Genomic DNA, 20250 nt, shown 5'->3' with positions numbered 1-20250 from the left:
AGGTATAATTATAATGTCCTCGTGAAGTTCTTGTTTCAGATTACAATTTATGGTTGTCGAATAAAACGTTCGAATACTTTCGTCTAGCTATATACAGATAAAACTTATTTTATATTTTGTGATACGTAGGTACCCTAGTAGCATTTATGGTTGGCCAACGGTATCCAACAGTTGGGAGTAGTGTTGTTAAAATGAGCCTCGAGTCTTGAGCTTTAACAGCTCGAGTCGCGGTTCAAACCCTAAAGGCTCGAACCCTCAAGGTTCGAAGCTTGAGTCGTGAAAGCTCGAGTCTTTAACGCTCGAGCCTTTAAGCTTGAAGGCTCGAGTCGTATAAATTGTATGTAGTGAAGTAATGTACAGACCTTGAATTTTCGAAGCCTTAAAACTTAACCTAAAAATTTTTTATTTTTAACTCTGATATTACACGAATCTCAAGCTTTTAAAGATTCAAGGGGGAATAATCCAAAAACGTCCAGAAAAGCGTGGTTTTTATAAATTAGTTCTGCAACACCCAAACCTCATTATACTATTATTAATAGGGTGATCAAATATATATTTTGGACAATACGTTAAATTTTCTTTTATTACAAAATACCTATGTATACTTGAGCAAGATATACGAGTCATAGGATGTTACGCGTCGAACAAAATAATTTCTCAATTTGTTCACGGTTCATTGATCAAAGTTGGGACATTTTTTTCGTTATTCACGTGATATTCGACTTAATATTCTGGTAGAATATTTTCGAAAAATTATACTTTGAAAGTATATATATAAAAAACTTAATTTTTGCCAATCGTCACTGTGTTATTCCACATTAAGTCTGAAGCTTTAAGGTTCAACCCTCTAGAACCCTTAAGTGTTAAATAATGGAATTTACACTAAATCTATAATATTATACTTTATACAGTTTTTAAAAAATACAGCGATGACTGCAAACACATGAGAGATTGATACCAAGAAAGGGAAATGAAAAATGAAACAAAATAACCATTGAATAGTAGACGAAATGAAACATTGCTAAAAATTTGTCTGTAATGTTCAAAATATAGTATTATCTGATCGACTGGAAACATACTCTTACGCCGTGGGAGTCATAGATGACCGGCAGCAAGATTAATGTACTACGCATGATAAGTTTGCACAATACATATAATCATATTGTGTAATATATTATTATATGATTCTAATGGGCAATCACTCTTTGGCGCTGAAGACAAAACCAGCAGAAACACGCTCAGCAGTGAACGTGTTAAACATAAAAGCCTCGAGCTTCGAGGCTCGAGCCTCGACTACTCAAAGCCTTGAAACTCGAGCCTCGAGCCTCGACGACTCGAGCCTTGGAGCTCGAGCCTTGAGCCTCGAGCTTCATATGATTGTAGCCTTAAAGACTCAGTCTTTAAGGCTAAGCTTTGTAGCTTCAAAGACTCGAGCTTTATACAACACTAGTTGGGAGTTAGTTGGGATATAGTCAGTGTTTTTGCCTACAAATTCCCAAAACAGGGCCCACGACGAAAAAGTTATGACTAGACTGCGGATTTTTATGCAAATATAGAGTTTTATTGTCTATTTTACAAAAACTAGCATCAAAGAAAAATTCCTTTACTTTGTTAAAGGTACTATTAGGTTCAAAATAAAACAAATACAACGAAAAATGTCTTTGTCTGAATTCATTTGTCCGGTACTTGTATACGTTGTGCTTGCGCACAGACGTATAGGAAGACAATCAGCCGACCACGTTCTCACGGCACGTACTCTTTCACCACACACGCAGATACATGCATACGTTATGTTTTCTCATTCGCGAGCCTCCGCTACAGGTCTATCAATTACGTACGTACACAGCATTTTTTATTGCAAAAATCAGCGGAACACGGGTCGCGATCGGAAATGGCGGGAATCGTTGTGTTTTCACCATTTTCTTCCTTCTTTCTTTTTCTTTCGTTTGGTTCATCAACGAAATGCAAAATATATAGAGAGACGTCTCGACGATATGTTTCCCGCTGATCACATCAACACACGTGTTGCGTATTTCCGTAGAAGCTCGTTTATAAAAGTTCCCGCGTATTCGCGAATGCGCGACCCGACGTTACTTCATCTAAAAATAAGCTGTAATAACCTTCTTGCGTGCAATTCCATTTCTGCTTCCCTCCGATAAAATATAATATATATTTGTGTATATATATATATATGTATATAATATATCTGTTTCTCTGTTTCTCAGCCAGCAGCGTACAAATTTTGCGAATGTATTCGCGATGTCGCTACTATATATGTATACAGGGTGGACCACGAAATGTGGTCAGCTTAGATTATTCTACTGTTAGCTGTTGGATTGACAATTTGGGTGATAGTGTACAATTCGGTCGGTATCTCCGATTTTCTTCAAACTTTAATATGTTAAAAGAGGCTCTCTAAAAAAGGTAATATATCATTTTATAAGATGTCACAAACAACTTTGAAAATTATTGTTTTTTTTTTATTAAACTAGCTCTAACCAACTCTGATAAGTATACTGCTTCGAAAATAAACAATTAAACCTCTTTTTTTACTGTTTATAGCTTATGTTCTTTCACGTAATTTGCATTTGTAGTGATGTTTAGGTTAGGTTTCGGTTATGAATTTAAATTGAAATTGAAGGTGCTTGTACTTGTTTGCGACATTTAAAAAAAATGATATTTTGCATTTTTAGACAGGCCCTTTCAATGTATTATAGTTTGGAGAAAATCGGAGATACCGACCGAATTGTACACAATTACCAACATTTGTTTTACTATTGCCAACATTTGTCTCATAAATAGAACTAAGCAGTCGTTTCTTAACCGTTTACACGAGTGTGTATTGCAGATGATGGACACCCATTTTGAACGTCGTTTTAATTAAAAGGTAAAGGATATTTTCTTAACATTTGTTTGGTTTGGAAGACGAAAAAGTTATTTGTTGTAATGTCTGACCAATTTGTTTCAGTATCCGTTGAAAGATGGGCGTAAAGAAATTATAGGTTTATCTATAAAAAAGAACTGAAGGTGACCTTGAAAGCTCTGCGGAAAAAGGGTGGGACAAAAGAATTTGGCACAAACATCTTAAAGATCTCCTTGAATCGTGTTATAGTAGCCAGAAAATTTTTCGATCGAACAGCTAGCAGTAGAATAATCTAAGCTGATCACATTTTGTGGTCTACTCTGTATGTACAGAGTGAGTCAATAAGAACGACTATTTAAAATAACTCATTACCTATTAATTATATCAAAAACGCTTTTAATGAATTATTATAGCATTTTAAGGAACGCATCGGATGAATACAGTGTGATTTCATTATATCTTACTTTTTCTAGATATCAAGGTGACCTTGAGTTTTTTCAAGGTCAGTGCATCTTTTCTTTTAACACCAATCTATGCTATAGATCACTGAATTTGTCCTTCTATCGGCAACAACGTGGTATGAAATAAAAGATGCATTGACCTTGAAAAAAGTCAAGGTCACCACGATATGTAACAAAACATAAGATACAAAAAAATTAAATTTTATCTATCCGAAGCATCCTTTAAAATGCTAAATAATTCACTAAAACGCTTTCTGATACAATCAATAGGTAACGAGTTCTTTTAGATAGTACTTCTTATTGACTCACCCCGTATATATTAATTATTTATTACATATGTATTCTCGAGATTTAGTTCTCGGTAGATATTTGAATTTTATTTACTTTCTACGCATATATGCGAGAGACGCCGGTTGCTTTCACGCGGAGGCCGTATTCGTGTGTGTGTGTGTGTATGTGTGTATTTATTTTTCTCTGTTTCTTTATAGATCCCCTTTTTCTTCGAATTTTTCTCCAGGATGTGTGTGTGTATGTGTGTGTACTACTGGAAGTACGTTCTCGCGTATCTCTGGCAGTTTGTATCACCGTTACAGCTACATTTTTTTGTTTGTAATTCGACTACAAGTATCCTCGTTTCTTTTTTTTTGTTTTCCGTACTTTTTTATTTCCGTTGCGAATCGTTCGAGTCCCCCGGAATATCGAAGTGTGTCGGTGTGTGTATTGTGCTCTCTCTCTCTCTCACACGCACACACTTTCACGCGCAATGAAAGCGTTCCTTTTTTTTTTTTTTTTTTTTTTTTTTTTTTGAAAAATAAGAGCGACACCGGTGGTGATCGTGTTAACTCTTAGCCAACTCGTTGACGTTCTCGCGGTTCCCAGGTCTCTCGTACCTCGCGGTTACCATTTTCTAAACGGGCTTTGAACGGTCATTTTCGTTTAGACGGAACTCGATTTTTTTTTTTTTTTTTTTTGAGTGTTAATTGTCGATTCTTTGGTGAGAAACGGAAATCGGAGAACGAACAAGTTGGCCCGGGTCCGAACGGTCTTCCAATTGAATCGTTGATTCCGGTTTGACTTTTTGTTTTTATTTTTGTTTATTTTTTTTGTTTACTTTGTTTAGGCGCAGCGTGTGTCTCCTGTTCACTGGGGGGGTTTAGGCTACGGAGAAGTACGGGACGGTCGGGATCGGTATCGCGATCGGGTACGAGAGAAGTAAACTCGGCACTGCCAGGACGACCGTGAACAGGGACGTGAACGGTAGCAAGAAGTAGGACGGTGTACGGCTCTCGGCCGAGTTGCAGAGATTATCGTTGCACGAGCAGTAGCGCGCCTGTACGTCGTGGGTCCCCGTTCGTAACAGGCATTCCGCGTTGTCCCTCTCGTCGGTGATGTATCCGCAGCCTCTGACCACCCTGATCTTGCCGTATACTGGAAGATTCGTATGAAAATTAGATCGACGAATTGAAACGAAATACCGGGTCATTCACATGCCAAGCGGATCAGTCTGGGATTTTGCTCAGACGGAAATATGTTAAACTTCGTGTGAAAATAGGGTGAGTTTAAGTCATGATTTCGTTGGTTTTGGAATTGTTTAAAAGATACAGACCCCTTAAGGTTGATAATATTTTTGGTTTAAATTTGGTATGGTTAAAATTTTTCATTGCTTGAACTGAATAAGTGTATGAGCTGCTGAATTTTTATGATGAACCAGTGTCGGTATCTCCGGTTTTCTTCGTACTTTAATATACAGGGGGTAACAAAAATGTTGGAGGACCCGGAAATGGGAGACTAGTGAGGTGATTTGAAACAAGTTTTTCCTTAGAAAAATATTATTTTTTCGTCTTAAGTCGATTTTTTCGAAAACTAAGCTGAGACTAACAAAATTTTATTCTATAGTTTTTTCTTATTTTTTCACAGGGAATTATATATTTTCGACGATTTATGACTTGAAAAAAATGAAATAAAGCATGTCTGACTACACACGGTCTTTTTCACTGTGGCAGTCAATGAGTTAACGTCCACAAGTAGAGACAGTAGATAATAGTCAGACGCGTAGGCTCTGAATTCTGAAAGTTTCATAGACAACGCCATTGTCTAACGCTTCAGTGAGAACTTTGGGTCAAATAGACATTGTATTCCTCGAGCAAGGATTAAAAAACATTGCACATACATATATGATCTAAAAAAAATGGTACAGGGAAGTAACCTTGAACAGAGATGTTTTTTTTTCTGTTTCCTTATTGCATCAAGATTATTTCCCCTATTTTGCACCTGTACACTTTGAATGGCTGTACGTGTGCCTGTTAATGTATTTCTGTCTCGTCTAGCGAATCAATTGTGCATTCAAATCACAAGTCGGCCGACTGAAATAGAATCCTAACAATCTCACCGTAATCAATGGATCAATGGAAAAGTTAAGCTCATTGATGTAACAAAAGAAATGATTAGAACTGTGATTATTTAGAACTGTGAATATCTAAAAAACTCAAAAAATATAAATTCTTTACACACACTGAATTTTATACAATGGAGGGCGCCACGAATAATCAAGTTCGTAGGGTAGAAATCGTTTTATTTTTGAAAACAAAAAAAAAACAAAAAGATTTAAGAACATTCGCGATTAACAAAGTTACCATGAATTTGGCAAAGGGTTCCGCTTTCTCTGCACAGATGGTGCTGTTCGTCCGTTATCACCTGCGAAAAACTCCCGAAGGACCTACCCCAACGGAAAGTTAGGGATTGCGAGGGGGATTACGTAAGCGCTATTTGAGGGAACTCCGTGCGGCCGTACATCGTAAATTCCGGTTAATGTTGTCGCGACTTTAAAGGACCCCGTTACGCGTACTTTTTCCAGTCTTGATGCCGCCTAAGGGTTTTAGGGCTACGAGGGCACCGCAATGCAGATAATTGCACAATGTGTTCAAACCGTTAATCCTTGAATTATGGATGTTACGAAAACAATACGGTAAAAAAACATACTTTACCGTTTTACATTGTTTCTCGTCAGAACGAACTTTGGTAGATGGAAGATGGTAATCATTTAATAGAAGTCTATAATGCTACTTTGTGGTAATTCACTTTTAATGGAATGTACCCTCATGAGCAAACTTGATTTCTGCTAAGGGAAAAAATAGCATAGGAGAACGGCCTCCTACTACTTGATAAATTTATTTCAAGTATCTAAAGAAATTGTAAACCAAATGTTAATTTACCATAAATATCAATAAATCCTCGAAACAAGTAGTAAGAAGCCCTTCCCCATCGCCACTTTTTCCCTTAGCGGAATTTAGTTAATAAAAATTGGTCTTTCACACCGTCTTTTAGCAAAGCAATAAGATTCGTGCTTGCACAACTGCTAGAATTTGCTGGTACGAAAATGATATTCGTATTGTCTTACTGTCAAGGTCATGCGAAAGTCAACTTCACTATTTTCTTTTTTTTTTTTTTAAATCATGCCTGTTAACGTATGCTAAGTACCTTTTTGGCTGATCTTCCGGCAGATAGTGGGTTCCAAATGGTTCAGATGCTCCAGCCGTGGTTGAAAGCTGCAGTTCACGGTTCCAAGACTGTACGGATCGAATGGGTCGCCGCACCTTGGATCGTATTCGCTGTTGCACTGGTAGCATATTATTGCTTCACCTGGAAAACCGTGATTCGGAATTTGAAAATCAGGAAATAATCATCACGGTGTTCGAGAAATAACCAAGTGATCAATGGGACGAGAGAGAGAAAAGTCTTTGATGATTGCATACCGTAAGTGATACCCTTTGAATACGATCATGTATAAAAAGCTTCAAATTTTTTTTTTTATAATATCGGTGTGTATAGATGTGGTGGAGAATAGAAAAGCTAAGATAAATGGAAAGTAATCTTTCGAGGTAGGAAGAAATTGGATGAACTGACTCATAGCTAGATTATTTATTATCTTATTTCGAATAAAATCTGCCGAACCCTGCTATCGATTATGATAGGGGTAGGTCAGGACACACCGAGGGACTGCTCGATCCATATTATAAACCGTTGGTCGCAACTCCTTGGCGTTTCACCCTTATCGCGTAGCTGCGATTCCCTCGAAATCTAGGCCACTAATAATGCACGTGTGTTTGTCGTTCATCACGTACACGGTGTGCAATCACTCTGTCGCCGTTGGTTATTAATTTTTAGATCTGTGCAGGACAGAGAAGTCGCACAGAATGATCGTTGTTTTCATCACGAATCCCCCGTTATCGTTGTCCATTGGACAGGATATAATATACGAGTTCTAGATGGAATATTTAAATCGTTCGATATAGAGTTATTCTGAGGTGGAAAATAAGCTTATTTAGCTTACTCGACATGATCGATGCACCAACAGAAAGAACGTGTATTGAAGTTACTTTGTGGGAAGATTCGTTTTCGAGGCGGAAATCCGACTCGACAATTTCAATAGAGCTGATCACAGTGTCTGCGTATTGCTGGTTGGTTCTACTTGAAATTGAACGCGGTTGAAATGTGAATAATGATCATTTTATTGTCGCCATTCATATCAATCTATATACAATTGTGTAATAGAATATAAATGTCATTGTATGAGCCGGTTTTTTTTCTGAAAGTGGTGTAAGTTCATTTTTGGAAAAAATGAGTTAAGGTTCATGTTTCGTATTTTATTTTTTCATATTTTAAATGTATTATTCCGAAGCATACTGTGCATTACAGAAAGAAATTTGGAAAATCGTAAAATTAAGCACCATAGGGGTGTGACCTTGAAAACTTTTTAAAACGAAAGAAAATGTGAAGGGGGAAGGATCCCGGTTATCCAGAACAAAAAGAAATCGAAACGATTCTGTTCAATTTTCATTTGCTAGGAATTGCTGAAGACATCTGCAAATTTTATTTGAAATGAAAATAAGAAGTAACTATTTAAATAACTTATATCGAAACTTGATTTTCAATACTTACAGTCCTTAAACCAAATTCAGACCTAGTCACTTGGTATAATTTTGGTGAACGATTTCACAGTAATTTTTCAAATAATGTTCCCTCAGTTCTTTCACAGTTATTTCCAAAAATTATTTCGAATGATTAGAAAATGAAATAATATATTATTTGAAATAATATTTCAAATAATGTTCTCACTTCAAAAGTGCCCTATGTTTGGTTCACGGTCGGTATGCCGTGGTGCACCGATGATTGGCTACGGCCCTGCCGCGTTGTGACGTCACGACGCAACCCCATTCACCACCCTCCCGAGTCCGGTTACGGCACCAGCTGATATCGAGCAGGAAGACCCTCCCCCCGCCCCTCCCCCCGACCAATGCGCGCGATGACCTACTGATACTTTCGCAATGAAATAGGGCCGTGTGCATATGTAGGTGAGAGCGCGAGAATTCGCGACGGGGGGCATAGATTTTTGCGAAACGTCACCGCCAACAATTGTTTGACCGATGACCGTTGTCTACCGACATTTCATCGAAATGAATCGTTGAATTTCAAATGAATATTTCAGGATCTGCAGGTTACCTCCATAGCCCCGTGTGTACGATTACGTAAGAATGACGCCAGTTCCGTGCTCCTCGAAAACCGAATCCGTACCCAGATATCACATAACGTCTTGAAGACGTCCATTTTACGTTCAAGGCGCCTTTAAGCCGTCTAGAAGACGTCATTGGGTCGTTACCCAGAATTAATACGTTAGAATGTTGTTTTTCAATTTGGGATCTACTTCTCTCTTTAGAAGATAGATCGTAATTTATTCAGGTGAACTATGTTACCTTGACCCTACAGTAGAATAGCCAATTCTCTGGTATATCGAACAGAGAATGAACCTTATTCGTGACTATTACCGTTTTCCACGGTTGTCACGGTAAGATGTGAGTTAACAAAAATGCTATTATAATCCTTGAGTAAATGACGAAAGGGTTAGATCGAATTTCTTTAATTTTTGTTGTATAACCTTCGGATTTTGAATACATTTACAGATCCTTAATACTGTTATTATTAGAAGGGGAATTGTTTACGTGTCAGTCTATATAACATGTCAAAGTATCGACGCGAGGAGCTATATTCGATGTTTGGTTTCCACACAGGAATGTCGTGTAAACTGTATCTCGACTGGGTTTAGGCAGCTCAGGTTTCCTTCACTGGCTTCTTCCCTTCGTCGATTCGCCGAACGCAGCAACGAGCGTGCACGAAAATGCCGAATGGAGGGGGGAACGGTGACTCTCGGGCACCCTGACCTTGGTTTTCTGCAGGGCGTTCCGACAGCCGTCCACCGCCCCGCCCCCTCCGTTCACGTAGCTTCCGTGTGCTGTTAATCATTCATAAAAACAACTTTCCTCGCGGTAGAACACGACACAACGAGAATACCAATCGCCAATGGGACTACTCGAATTAATTTAAACAAGAATATGTATATATGTATATGTATGTACAGTAAATCCTTGATGAGTGTTCGAAGATTTCTTGAGCACTGACAAGAAGAGGTCACCCAGGTATAACGCTGATTTTTTATGACCTAGCACAGCGATAAAGCTTGGAATTCTGAAACCAATGACATTTGTTTCAGCTGCATATTATTATTAAATATTTAATGTTTAGTGCCCTGAGGAGCATTCGAACACTCGTCGAGAATCTACTGTATATGAATTTAGGCTAATGCCTTATTTTTACGGAATTAGTACATGTGTATATAAAGACACACGAGCAATGGTACTTCGATGATATTTGCATTCCTTATGTAACACCCTATCTGGCCTGTATTAAGATTTTTCGGGCCGGGGCTAAGGAAGCTAAAGGTGCGTCCCCATTATGCCGATCGGCAAAACCGAACCATGTGGCAATATGTCGTGTGTCATCAGCACGTGCCAACAACAAACCATACGGCATAATGGGAATGCGCCTTGAGATTTTGTCAGAAAAGTGTTTCGAGGAATTTCTATGGCATCAGAAACGACATTCTTCAATGCCTAATTACTTCAACTCCACCCTCTGTTAGTCGAGACGTTAAAGGGGATAGGTAAACGTGACTCGTCGACGAACAGGGGGTTGGACGGATGATGCGATCTTTGTACTGTTTTCGCGAACGGGGTTGCCAAAACATTGGCGAGGAGTGCACACGGTGAAAGGCAGCTCATCTCGATGACATTTGAAACCGCGCGCGAGACGTTTCGATCAGCGGTAAATAGGGCGGGCCGGCTGGCGTGGTAGACGAGCGGAGAGGGGGTAGGCACAGTAGGTAGGAGTCGCGTGAAGAACGAACGAGGGCTGCGTGACATTGCGGATCCTTATGTAACCGATGGGAACTGGGAACGAAAGGGGTTTGGCTGGGCTCGTTCTTTCTCGTTGACACAAATATGCCATCGATAAAGGGAACGTCCTCTTGGACAATTCTCCTGCGATTGTTCACCCCCCCCTCTCCCCGCCCCTCATTGATTTGGGGGATGAATTCTGAATCCTTAACACAGTGTTGACTTCTACGTGTACAGGATGTTCGAAAAAAATTAATTCAATATTTATATGGTACGTAGGGGAGACTAGGGTAGAATGTAACAATTTTTGGTTTTCATGAGATAAAAAAGTCTATATTTTAATTAGAGATTTAATATTAATTTGTACGGATAGGTTAGAGGTTCGAGATTAGTTCTATAGCGATGTAATGTTTTTAGATTAATTGTTAAAAATATTATGACCGTGAAAATTGACTGAATAGGATTGTTTCTTTAACGTTTTAAAGAGAAGGGATTGGTGTATAATAATTGAAATGCTTTTTTGCTAGTTTCAAAACTACTTGGCATTTGCTATATTGCCGTTTCTTTTAGTGGTCAGATTGACCTTGAATTAAAACAGAAAAAAGAACAGTGAACTAGTATATACTCCTCTCGATTATCGTCTGGATTGTTCTACACGATTATTGTCCAGGCTTTATCCCCACCACTGGGGGGGGGGCGTAGAACCTGTCAAGCGCATACTTTGTTGCTTTTGTTACCGAGGCTTGGGCATTTGGAAAGCATTTCCTCCTATAGGATTATTGCCCTGAGAGGAGTCTGTACTTTGAATTTTTTCTGCGATACTAATCGAGGCTAAGGTCATTTCATACATGCTTCTTCCGTTCCAGTATTTTGACATCCAGATTGACTTCACGATCACACTATATGTTCTTCGTCAATAGTATCGTTTCGATATATTGACCAAAGCCCACGCTGGTAGGACTGCTGCTTACACGAAGGAGAAAGACAAAAGAATAGGAAGCTCATCGACAACTGGGGGCTCGCGTGACTGTCGACGTCCATTGCACACAACAGCTTAACCTGCTGTTTATGGCCAAGTGTGTACTTGCTTTATACGGAATGGAGTACCTCATTAAGCGGATGGAGCCTGGGTGGCCGACAGTCGAAAGTTTCCTCTCGATCGTCTTTACATCACGGATTCTGTTCTGTTGACATCTTCGACAGCTGTGTGCTCAGCTAGATTACACAAGTTGAATAATAGTGAACACAAAATTATTCTGGATGGTAAGGTATCAACACCACGCTCAGTGTTGTGCTAAGCACCTCCAGAAAATAGTTTACAATTCGGTCGGTATCTCCGATTTTCTTCAAACTTTAATACGTTGAAAGGGGTTCTCTAGAAAGGCAAAATATCATTTTTTTAAATGTCACAAACAATTATAAGTACTTTTAATTTCAAGTTAAATTTGTAACCGAAATCTAACCTAAACATCACTATAAATGCAAATTAAGTGAAAGAACACAAGCTGCAAACAGTAAAAAGGAGATTTAATTGTTTATTTTCAAAGCACTATACTGATCAGAGTTGGTTAGAGTTAGTTTAATGAAAAGGAAAATACTTTTCAAAGCATTGACTTATAATTGTTTGCGACATTTTGCCTTTTTAGAGAGCCCCTTTCATCATATTAAATTTTGAAGAAAATCGGAGATACTGACCGAATTGTAAATTGTGTCTTGGGTCTAAGAACCTCAACTAACCTCTGGAGCCAATAGCATATATCAGAGAGGGAGGATATGGACCTTCCCTTGATGGTCACGTGACTCCTGTATATTCGTTGGTTCCCTTTCTCTGTCCCTATGGTCAAAGATGCAAGAAAATGTGGAAAACAGGACAAGCAACTTGTGTGTTGCGGTTTGGTACAGATTTTAGATGTCACTGGATATTTTTGGACTTCTAAAAACCATCGATACTTAGGTACTTTCCCCAGAGGCCAATCTGGCGTTTAACATTATCAGGCTACCGTTTCATGCTCCAAAGATAGTTCTCGTCAAAGGTAATTTCGGGCTGCTAACTTTTCGATTGACCATGGAGGCAGGCCCGGTTAAAATTTCTTGTGGCCCATAAAATTAAGTATCATTTAATCCTAACGAACAATGCTCCGTTATATTTTAACAACTTTAATCTAATTTAACTTTACATTTAGTACAATTTTCAATTATTTCAAAAGGGAGACAGTAAACAAAGTTTCATTCAATTATTTTTTGACATAAACGGAAGACCCCCCTTAAAAGTGAGGCCAGGCGTTGCATGGATGTATACTTGCTAGAATATGGCGGTTAAAGTAGTCTAATATATTATTGACATATTGTTCGTGCTGTAAAATTCGATGAGTAACTCCATGTATGTATACAGGGCTATTAAAAGAATACGCGATAATTTCATACATGAAAGGATCGGTGAAAGTTTAGGGACGCTAATGATATGTATTTAATGGGTTGTAATGTTAAAGGCACGTTTCACGCGGGGCATATATGTAGATTTATTATTATTCAATGATGCAGTCATCTGTTTGAGATTTCCCTTCTCACCGGATAAAGCTTCCGGTATGCTCGATAAAATGATAGGTGTCATCAGCGAGGAGTGTTTTCCAATGCTTTTGCACGCGCTCTTATCACAGAGATGAATCACGGGCCAAATATTTGAACGCTTCTGAAGCAGACATAAAGGTTGAAATTCGATTAAATGCAATTAAATATTGTATCATTTATTCACCGATTATTCGGAACGGCGTGTTAATTTGACGAGATTAATCATAAAATTGATAACTGTGTAATTAATAAAAATATATAAACAACTTTTCGCTCCTTCTTTCAGTTTATAAACTACAAGTTTATTATTCGAAAAAGATTTATACTCATTCACCGACGATATTAAAAGCCGTTAGAACCGCCGAAAAGGACGCAAATAGTGTCGGTTCCAGGGTTAAAGGGAACAATGCATTACTCCCTCGAAGCTAATTCGCAGGCTCCTAACAAAGTTTGATCAAGTTGAACGTAGTTTGACGTGACAAACGGCACCAAGTGTACAAGCTTCTCAGAGTTGTAATCCCATTGTACAACAAAGGACCCAATTTAGGGCGAAAAAGGTGTACATATTATCGTCTCGAGTAGTTTGTAGATGCTTGACGATGTCGCGAGACGTGGAGAGTTAGAAACCCCGCGGTGTTTCGGTGGAACGCGACGCGACAACGTGAGATTTGATTAAAAAATTCGTCGATGAGGCAAGGTTAACGCGAGAAACGTCCCCTTGGTCACGGTACCACACGGTGCAGGAAGAATAGAATTCGGTGAAGGAGAGTACGAGAGAATACAGAACGGGGGAGGGGAGGGGAGAAAGTGGGTCGCTCGATAACCCTCGCGGGGGCCAGGTTCTATGAACCAAAAATTCTAAATTTCAACAAACTGCACCGACCGACCGATCCTGATCGATCCTATCAAAATGATTGGGTCGTTTGCAAGGAAGAAAACTACCTTTCCTTTCCCACTCCACATTGGGTCAACCTGTAACATCTACGCACGTTGCGGACATTGGCACGCACGACGGGATTCTGTTTCTTTAGGGTTATCGCTAAATTATCGGAACTGGTCAGCACGTATCGCTTACGTCGCTTTCACAATATTTTCGAGTATAAATCTTCTCGACTAATTCATTAAAATATTTTTCGTTCAGCTGTTTGTAGATAAATTCGACGTAAGACTGCACAAGAATATCCATTTACTATCTGTCGCAATGAAAGTCAACATTGAGGTTAGCTCGTAACAGAATCGAACAATCTCAATTAGATTCCGGAAGTGCTCAATTTATTCATGATAGAATACTGTCCTGGTGCCAGGTTTTGGGATTCCATCTACGTATTTTCCGCTTGGAAACCTATCCAATCAGCCAAACTTCCAAAGCCAAATTTCGTCCAATGCCTGTTAGAAAGTTGTGGCTACAAGTTTCATGCAAGATTTGTTATAAATAATTGGCTATAACAATTTGACACAGGTTATACTGCAAGACTTGTCAATTTGCTTTACCAATTTGTTAGCTGGCGTTACCTGCGAAACCGAGGCTAAATGCGGAAACAGATTGCTATGGTTTTTTTACACAACTTTTGTCATTTATTTGCTGGCAATTTGCTCGAAACTTGTACACAACTGGTTACCAGGATATATTCGTCGTTTGTCATTTAAAATGTAATCAAGATATCCAAGCAAGAATTTCGAGTAGGTAGAGCGAGTTGTTCTGTTCACAAAACCCGACATTCTTCCGGAGCAGCTTTAAGCCCTCTTGAGGCTTTTTCTCGACGACGTATTTTTTGCCGTTTTCCCCCCTTAGCCCACACAAAACCACATATCGTAGGCATCAGTATTTTTAATCTCCGTCGTCGTACAAAACATCATTCGAGTACCGCTAAAAGACAAAGTGTTGCTGTATCGCGTGATAAAGAGCAGTAATTCCGTCCGTTTCTTCCCTAACAATGGTGTACCCTCACAAGCAAACTCGGCTTCCACTAAGGGAAAAAAAGGCGTAGAAGAAAACTCGCCTACTACTTGGTAAATTTATCCTAGGTATTGAAATAAATGTTAAGTCGAATATTAATTTGGCATAAATTTCGGTAATTCCAAATACCAAGAGGTAGGAGCATAGTAGGAGGCCCTTCTCCCACGTAACCTTTTCCCCTAGCGGAAACTGAGTTTGCTCGCGAGGGTACACCCACGAGCAAAATCAGCTTCCACTAAGGGAAAAAAGGCGTAGAAGAAAACTTTCCTACTACTTGGTAAATTTATCCTAGGTATTGAAATAAATGTTAAGTCGAATATTAATTTGGCATAAATTTCAATAATTCCCGATACCAAATTTTAAAAGGCCCTTTCTCTGCGCCATTTTTGCCCCTAGCGGAAGCCGAGTCTGCTCGTGAGGGTACACCCCCCGTAGGAGGCCAGCAACTTCCGTCGACCCGTTTCCTTACAGCGTGGCCGATTTACTTTTCTAATGAGATTCAATTTAGAAATTGAGCACGCTCGGTGGTGTTTCGTGGAAGCGCCGTGGAAGTACCACAAGTGCCCAGAGCCATCGTACGAGTTCCCTGACGAGAGCATTTGGAACACCGTAATCCTCTACGGGGACAGGATCCGAACGCGTGTCCGTCTTGCTTCCAGGCAAACTGCCCTCGTTCGCGACTATTCCATAGCGACGGAAATTTCGTCGGTCGAAATTTCGAGGTTAGACACCATCACGATGCAATTATAACTATTTAGTTAGATCGCGATCGATGTATAAACGTGAAAAACTTTTGAAAATTTAGAAATTCAGAAATAGACTAATTTCTTCACTTTCATATCGTAATAAAAAGTGCAAAAAGATCTGAGAAAATGTATTGTCGTAACATTTTAATCGTCATTTTGACTTGCTTGGTAGTTCTAGTATTAATTTTCTTTTTTTTAAACTTATTTCGATCTAAGACATTTTGCAACCAACGTTCTAAAGTTGTTTGTGAAAGCTGTTTATGACTCGACCATAATATGTTACTCATCCTCGACAAGTTATTTTATCATTTTCCCTTTGTGCATCTTTCGTTTATTTCTCTGTGCCAGCTTACCGCATTGTAATTGTCCATTGAAGTTGTTTTTAGTATAAACAAAAACGGGATGACCGCTTGGAATTGCGAGGGACCAAGCTATCAGCCACACGGAAGTTCCATCGTACCTTTTATGTAACCCCGAAAAATCAATATCGTTCTCCGTTTCGACATTCCTCGCGACTACCGATCCGCGAACGGAATTCCAGCTGGAAGTTTTTAACGGTCCGATGCTCGGGAAATTCGTGGATCAGTGCGAAAAGTAATGCCGCATCGAATCGTGTTTCCATCGTTCGATAGATACCAACCCACGGTTTTCTCGTCACTACCGCATTGCGCTCTGCAACGCGCGCGGCTCTTTCGAAAAGTCAATCATCCAGTTCGATTGTTCTCCGATAATGGCCGTTTTACCACGGCCAGATTCGATTGAGACGACCAGACCTATTCGTTCTCGACTACATTCGTGTCGTGTAAAACGGAAGTTCTTTGGTATTTTCTCTTCAATCATCGAAATGAAAATAGTATCCATCGAACAGACAGAAATTTCTTTTCATCCAATTCTCGGACGCAATTTTGCATCTGTCCGTTACATTGTTAGATGAGAATTTAATCAATCGACGAAACGAAAAATATACAATTCTGAGTTCAGACGTGTTCGCATGCGCTCTTTGAATAGAGCGAAAAATCGCGACAGGAACAACAGGAGGACGGATACCGGTAGATCGATCGGTAATTCAGTCTAGATCAGAAACTGGGTCGCTAAAGTAGGACAAGTCATTTCGTTTCGTAAGTTACTATTAGGGTTAAATAATTAGTGGTTTGCGAAGATGTGAAATTCTGTAAATTTTAATGGCCCAAGGTCATAGATTACAGGGAATCTGATGGAGGCATCGTCGAGCCTCACAATATACTGATAAGTTCAGTAATTGTATACGGGCATACAAAATTTGTTAAGCATCTTTACGTGGGTTGCAAGTGAAGATACCATTCAGACTCGGAGCAACCTACAGCTCCCTACTAACAAACAAGATATCTCGTAATTAAAGCACAATCCAAAGAATGGTGATTCCATAAGAAAAAAATAATTCGAATCTGTAGAAAATTCGTTTTCCCCATAGCTTTCGTTCGCCTGGAGAAAATTGAGTTCGAAATTTCCACCGAGTACGCGTGCACCGAAGTTACCCATATACTAACGAGTATACATATACTGTCGAAGCAATAGGAACGCTCTACGCCACTCGTGAACCGAATTTTCTCCGAAATGAAGAGAATTAAAAAATTGTTTCATTCTACATCTTCGATTCATTTTTTTCTGTACAATCTGACCACTGTTCGATTTGAACCACAGGTTATGGGACACCTCCCAAATAGCGCATGACGCCTTAAAGACGGCTTAAAGACGCCTTAGACCTAAAATAGCCGTAAAATAAGCGTCTTTAAGGCGTCATGTGCTGTCTGGGCTATATACATGACGGACACTCTACAATGACAAGCCACGTAATGACAGACTTTGACGTCTAATAGAAACGACAGAAGATCTGTACTCACCGTGATAGACAGACGACAGCAAGACCACGAGGACGAGGGTGACGATCAGCGCAAGACGATTTCCAATCATGATCACGATCACCGGACCATGTGTTTCAGCCAATCACACGTTGCAGTCAGTCACTTCGGACGTGTTCCCTCCACCCTCGTTGCATGGAAAGTTCACACGCAAGTCGACGGGCCCCCCGATCCGGTCGACAAGTTCCCCGTTGGACCCACAACGATCGTATGTCGACGGGCCGAGTGTGACTCGACAGGGAGAATTAATAATTCTTTCGGCAGTCTGTTCGAGACAGATACGAATCGGAGTCTGATCTTTCGTCCCCCGTTTCTCACGTTCGAAATGACTGAACGAACGCAACGAGGAAACCTTGTTCTTTCTCGCGTGGTGCACCGTGCGTGATCGCGGACGCGTCGCGTCTGACGAGCACCCGACGACTTTCCGTCGGTTATGCGGCAGATCTGCCCCCTCTGGTTTTTCCATGCGCTTTGCGTCCACCCGCCGTTCACCGCCGTACCCCCGCCACAGCCCAGGAGCCAATTTTCGTTATCAAGGTACATATACCGATTTTCGCTATTGTTGCTCTTTTTCCATTCACTCTTGGTATATTACTCTTATGATAGAAAAATGTTATTAATTTTGTGGTGAAGATAACAATCGTAGGAAAGGACATTCCGATCAGGTGGAATGGTAGTGAATCGTATCAGGACGAAATTTGTTATTCTACTTTGATTTTTGGAAATGTAGGCATATTGTTCTGGTTTGAATATACTCGAGAAAGTTTTTAAACACTTTCGATTAACAATGTAGCGGTTTTTTTTTTAAGGGTTTTAGTACGCTGTTTTGATTTCTTTTTGTTGGAGGATAATCTCGAAAATTATGTAATAGCTTCAACGATTGCCGATACTAGTGACTGTAATTTTCTGCGCAGCTTCGAATGGAAACGGTATCCGAAGCTGTGTTTGCATTTAAGATGCGAAGAGATGATGCTGAAACGTGTGTTCGGACTACAAATTGTAGTAGAGCTAGTAGTAACGGTCGCTTATAAGCAACTCGCATGCAGTAGTAAATGTTTGATATGGTCAGACGTAAGAGGAAAGAGAATGGTTTACGTATTGCATTATTCTATCGCTGAGAAGAATTTTAAGTAAATATTTAATACTGCCGTTTGTTGGTTTATTAATGATTTATAGTCGATGGTCTTGTGAAATAGTAAAATAATTATTACAAAACTATTTCCTTATTTTTCGGATATTGTAGGTTTGACAGATATTTGAAATGCCACTTATCGTAGACATTATACATATACTACTTTGTGACTTAATGGATCACTATAAAATATTTTTTCTAACGTATTGACAATTAAGTAAATGTTTGTAAGTATTTAATTGTTACTTTAATTGATGGTTTAGGTAATTCAGCTTTTACAGTATAATTTGGTTTCATGATAAAAATTTATTTAATAAGCGTACAAAGCTTTCTCTTGACATTGATTTTTTTTATTGTAAATACACTATATATAAAATAAAACAATGATGATAATGTACAATGCAGTTATACATTTGCTCGCAATTAATTCCTAGATTTCTATACAAGAAGTCAACGAGGATATCGTAGAATGAAAGTTAAGAGAACATTTTTTTTTTTACAATTTCCCGAATTTCTTTAGAGAAAAGGAATGTCTGGCAACGTTACTAACAAAATAAACAGATAACACGTCTAACGCGGTTTCGTATAACTATTCCCTATCGAGATATACAATATCGATCGTGATATTTCTTTCTCAATAGCATTCGTAAAGTAATTTGACTAAAACATGTGTGACGTCATGACACGGTACTCAACAGGCACGTTCAGTATAAGTACTAATCTTATTCCAGTCTCCTATAATAAAAGATACTTAAATTTTATTAAAAAGTATATCTCGTTCAACACAAGCTATATTTATTTACGAATTTCCATATATATATGTATATACTTTTTCCATTTCCCTTGAAATAGAACTACAAAACATTGTTTAAGGCCAATTATTTGTTCAGGAACTAGTATGCCAGATTAAAAAACAGTACAGCTTCAGCACGAAACCGAAAACTGCTATATAGGGTTGGTCACTAAGTCAGTCTACCTAACATTTCATTGCCAGTATAAATAGAGTGGGAAAACATTGATAATGTAATGGCAATAATTTCGTTGCGAGTAAAGACGTGACACTTGAAGGTTAGCATTTTTGTTGCACTAGAATAATGTCATTGAACAAAATAATCGTAAAATGTTCTTTACGCCTCTATCCACAATGAAATTAGTAAGACATCTTAAGTGGACAGAGTTAGTGGTTTACCCTGTATACAGAATGATTTTGATAAAGTGAACGGTGCAATTATTTTCAATATTTATGTATTTACTGAAACATTTCTCTTGTATCAACAAATTTTTTCTTTAATCCGTTCATAACACGTTCCGCACCCGGGACATTTCCAGATCATTGATGAAACACAGCAAAGTATACTATAAATATTTACAAAATAAGTAGTATCAATGGATATTACGA

The 20250-nt window shown here is 38.9% G+C and overlaps 1 protein-coding gene across 1 annotated transcript; it reads right to left on the bottom strand.

Annotated features, from left to right (window-relative positions):
• Positions 1-4126: 4126 nt before the first annotated feature.
• LOC107185300 lies at positions 4127-17859 on the bottom strand. Its single transcript, XM_015572960.1, has 3 exons — positions 17702-17859; positions 6802-6963; positions 4127-4752 (listed from the first exon to the last, which is right to left on the bottom strand). Exons 1-3 carry the CDS (start codon positions 17769-17771, stop codon positions 4478-4480), a joined length of 507 nt encoding a protein of 168 aa, XP_015428446.1. The 5' UTR covers positions 17772-17859; the 3' UTR covers positions 4127-4477.
• Positions 17860-20250: the final 2391 nt, after the last annotated feature.

The sequence above is a fragment of the Dufourea novaeangliae genome, unplaced genomic scaffold (assembly GCF_001272555.1).
Source record: "Dufourea novaeangliae isolate 0120121106 unplaced genomic scaffold, ASM127255v1 scaffold60, whole genome shotgun sequence".
NCBI classification, from domain to species: Eukaryota; Metazoa; Arthropoda; class Insecta; order Hymenoptera; family Halictidae; genus Dufourea; species Dufourea novaeangliae.
The sequence above is the reverse complement of the archived record's forward strand: the minus strand, read 5'-3'. Positions and strand labels throughout refer to the sequence as shown.

Coding starts and splice junctions, on each gene's coding strand:
- LOC107185300 (XM_015572960.1), bottom strand. CDS start 17,771: ATGATTGGAAATCGTCTTGCGCTGATCGTCACCCTCGTCCTCGTGGTC. Junction 6,964..17,701: donor GCTGTCGTCTGTCTATCACG/GTGAGTACAGAT, acceptor ACGGTTTTCCAG/GTGAAGCAATAATATGCTAC. Junction 4,753..6,801: donor CCGGAAGATCAGCCAAAAAG/GTACTTAGCATA, acceptor CGAATCTTCCAG/TATACGGCAAGATCAGGGTG.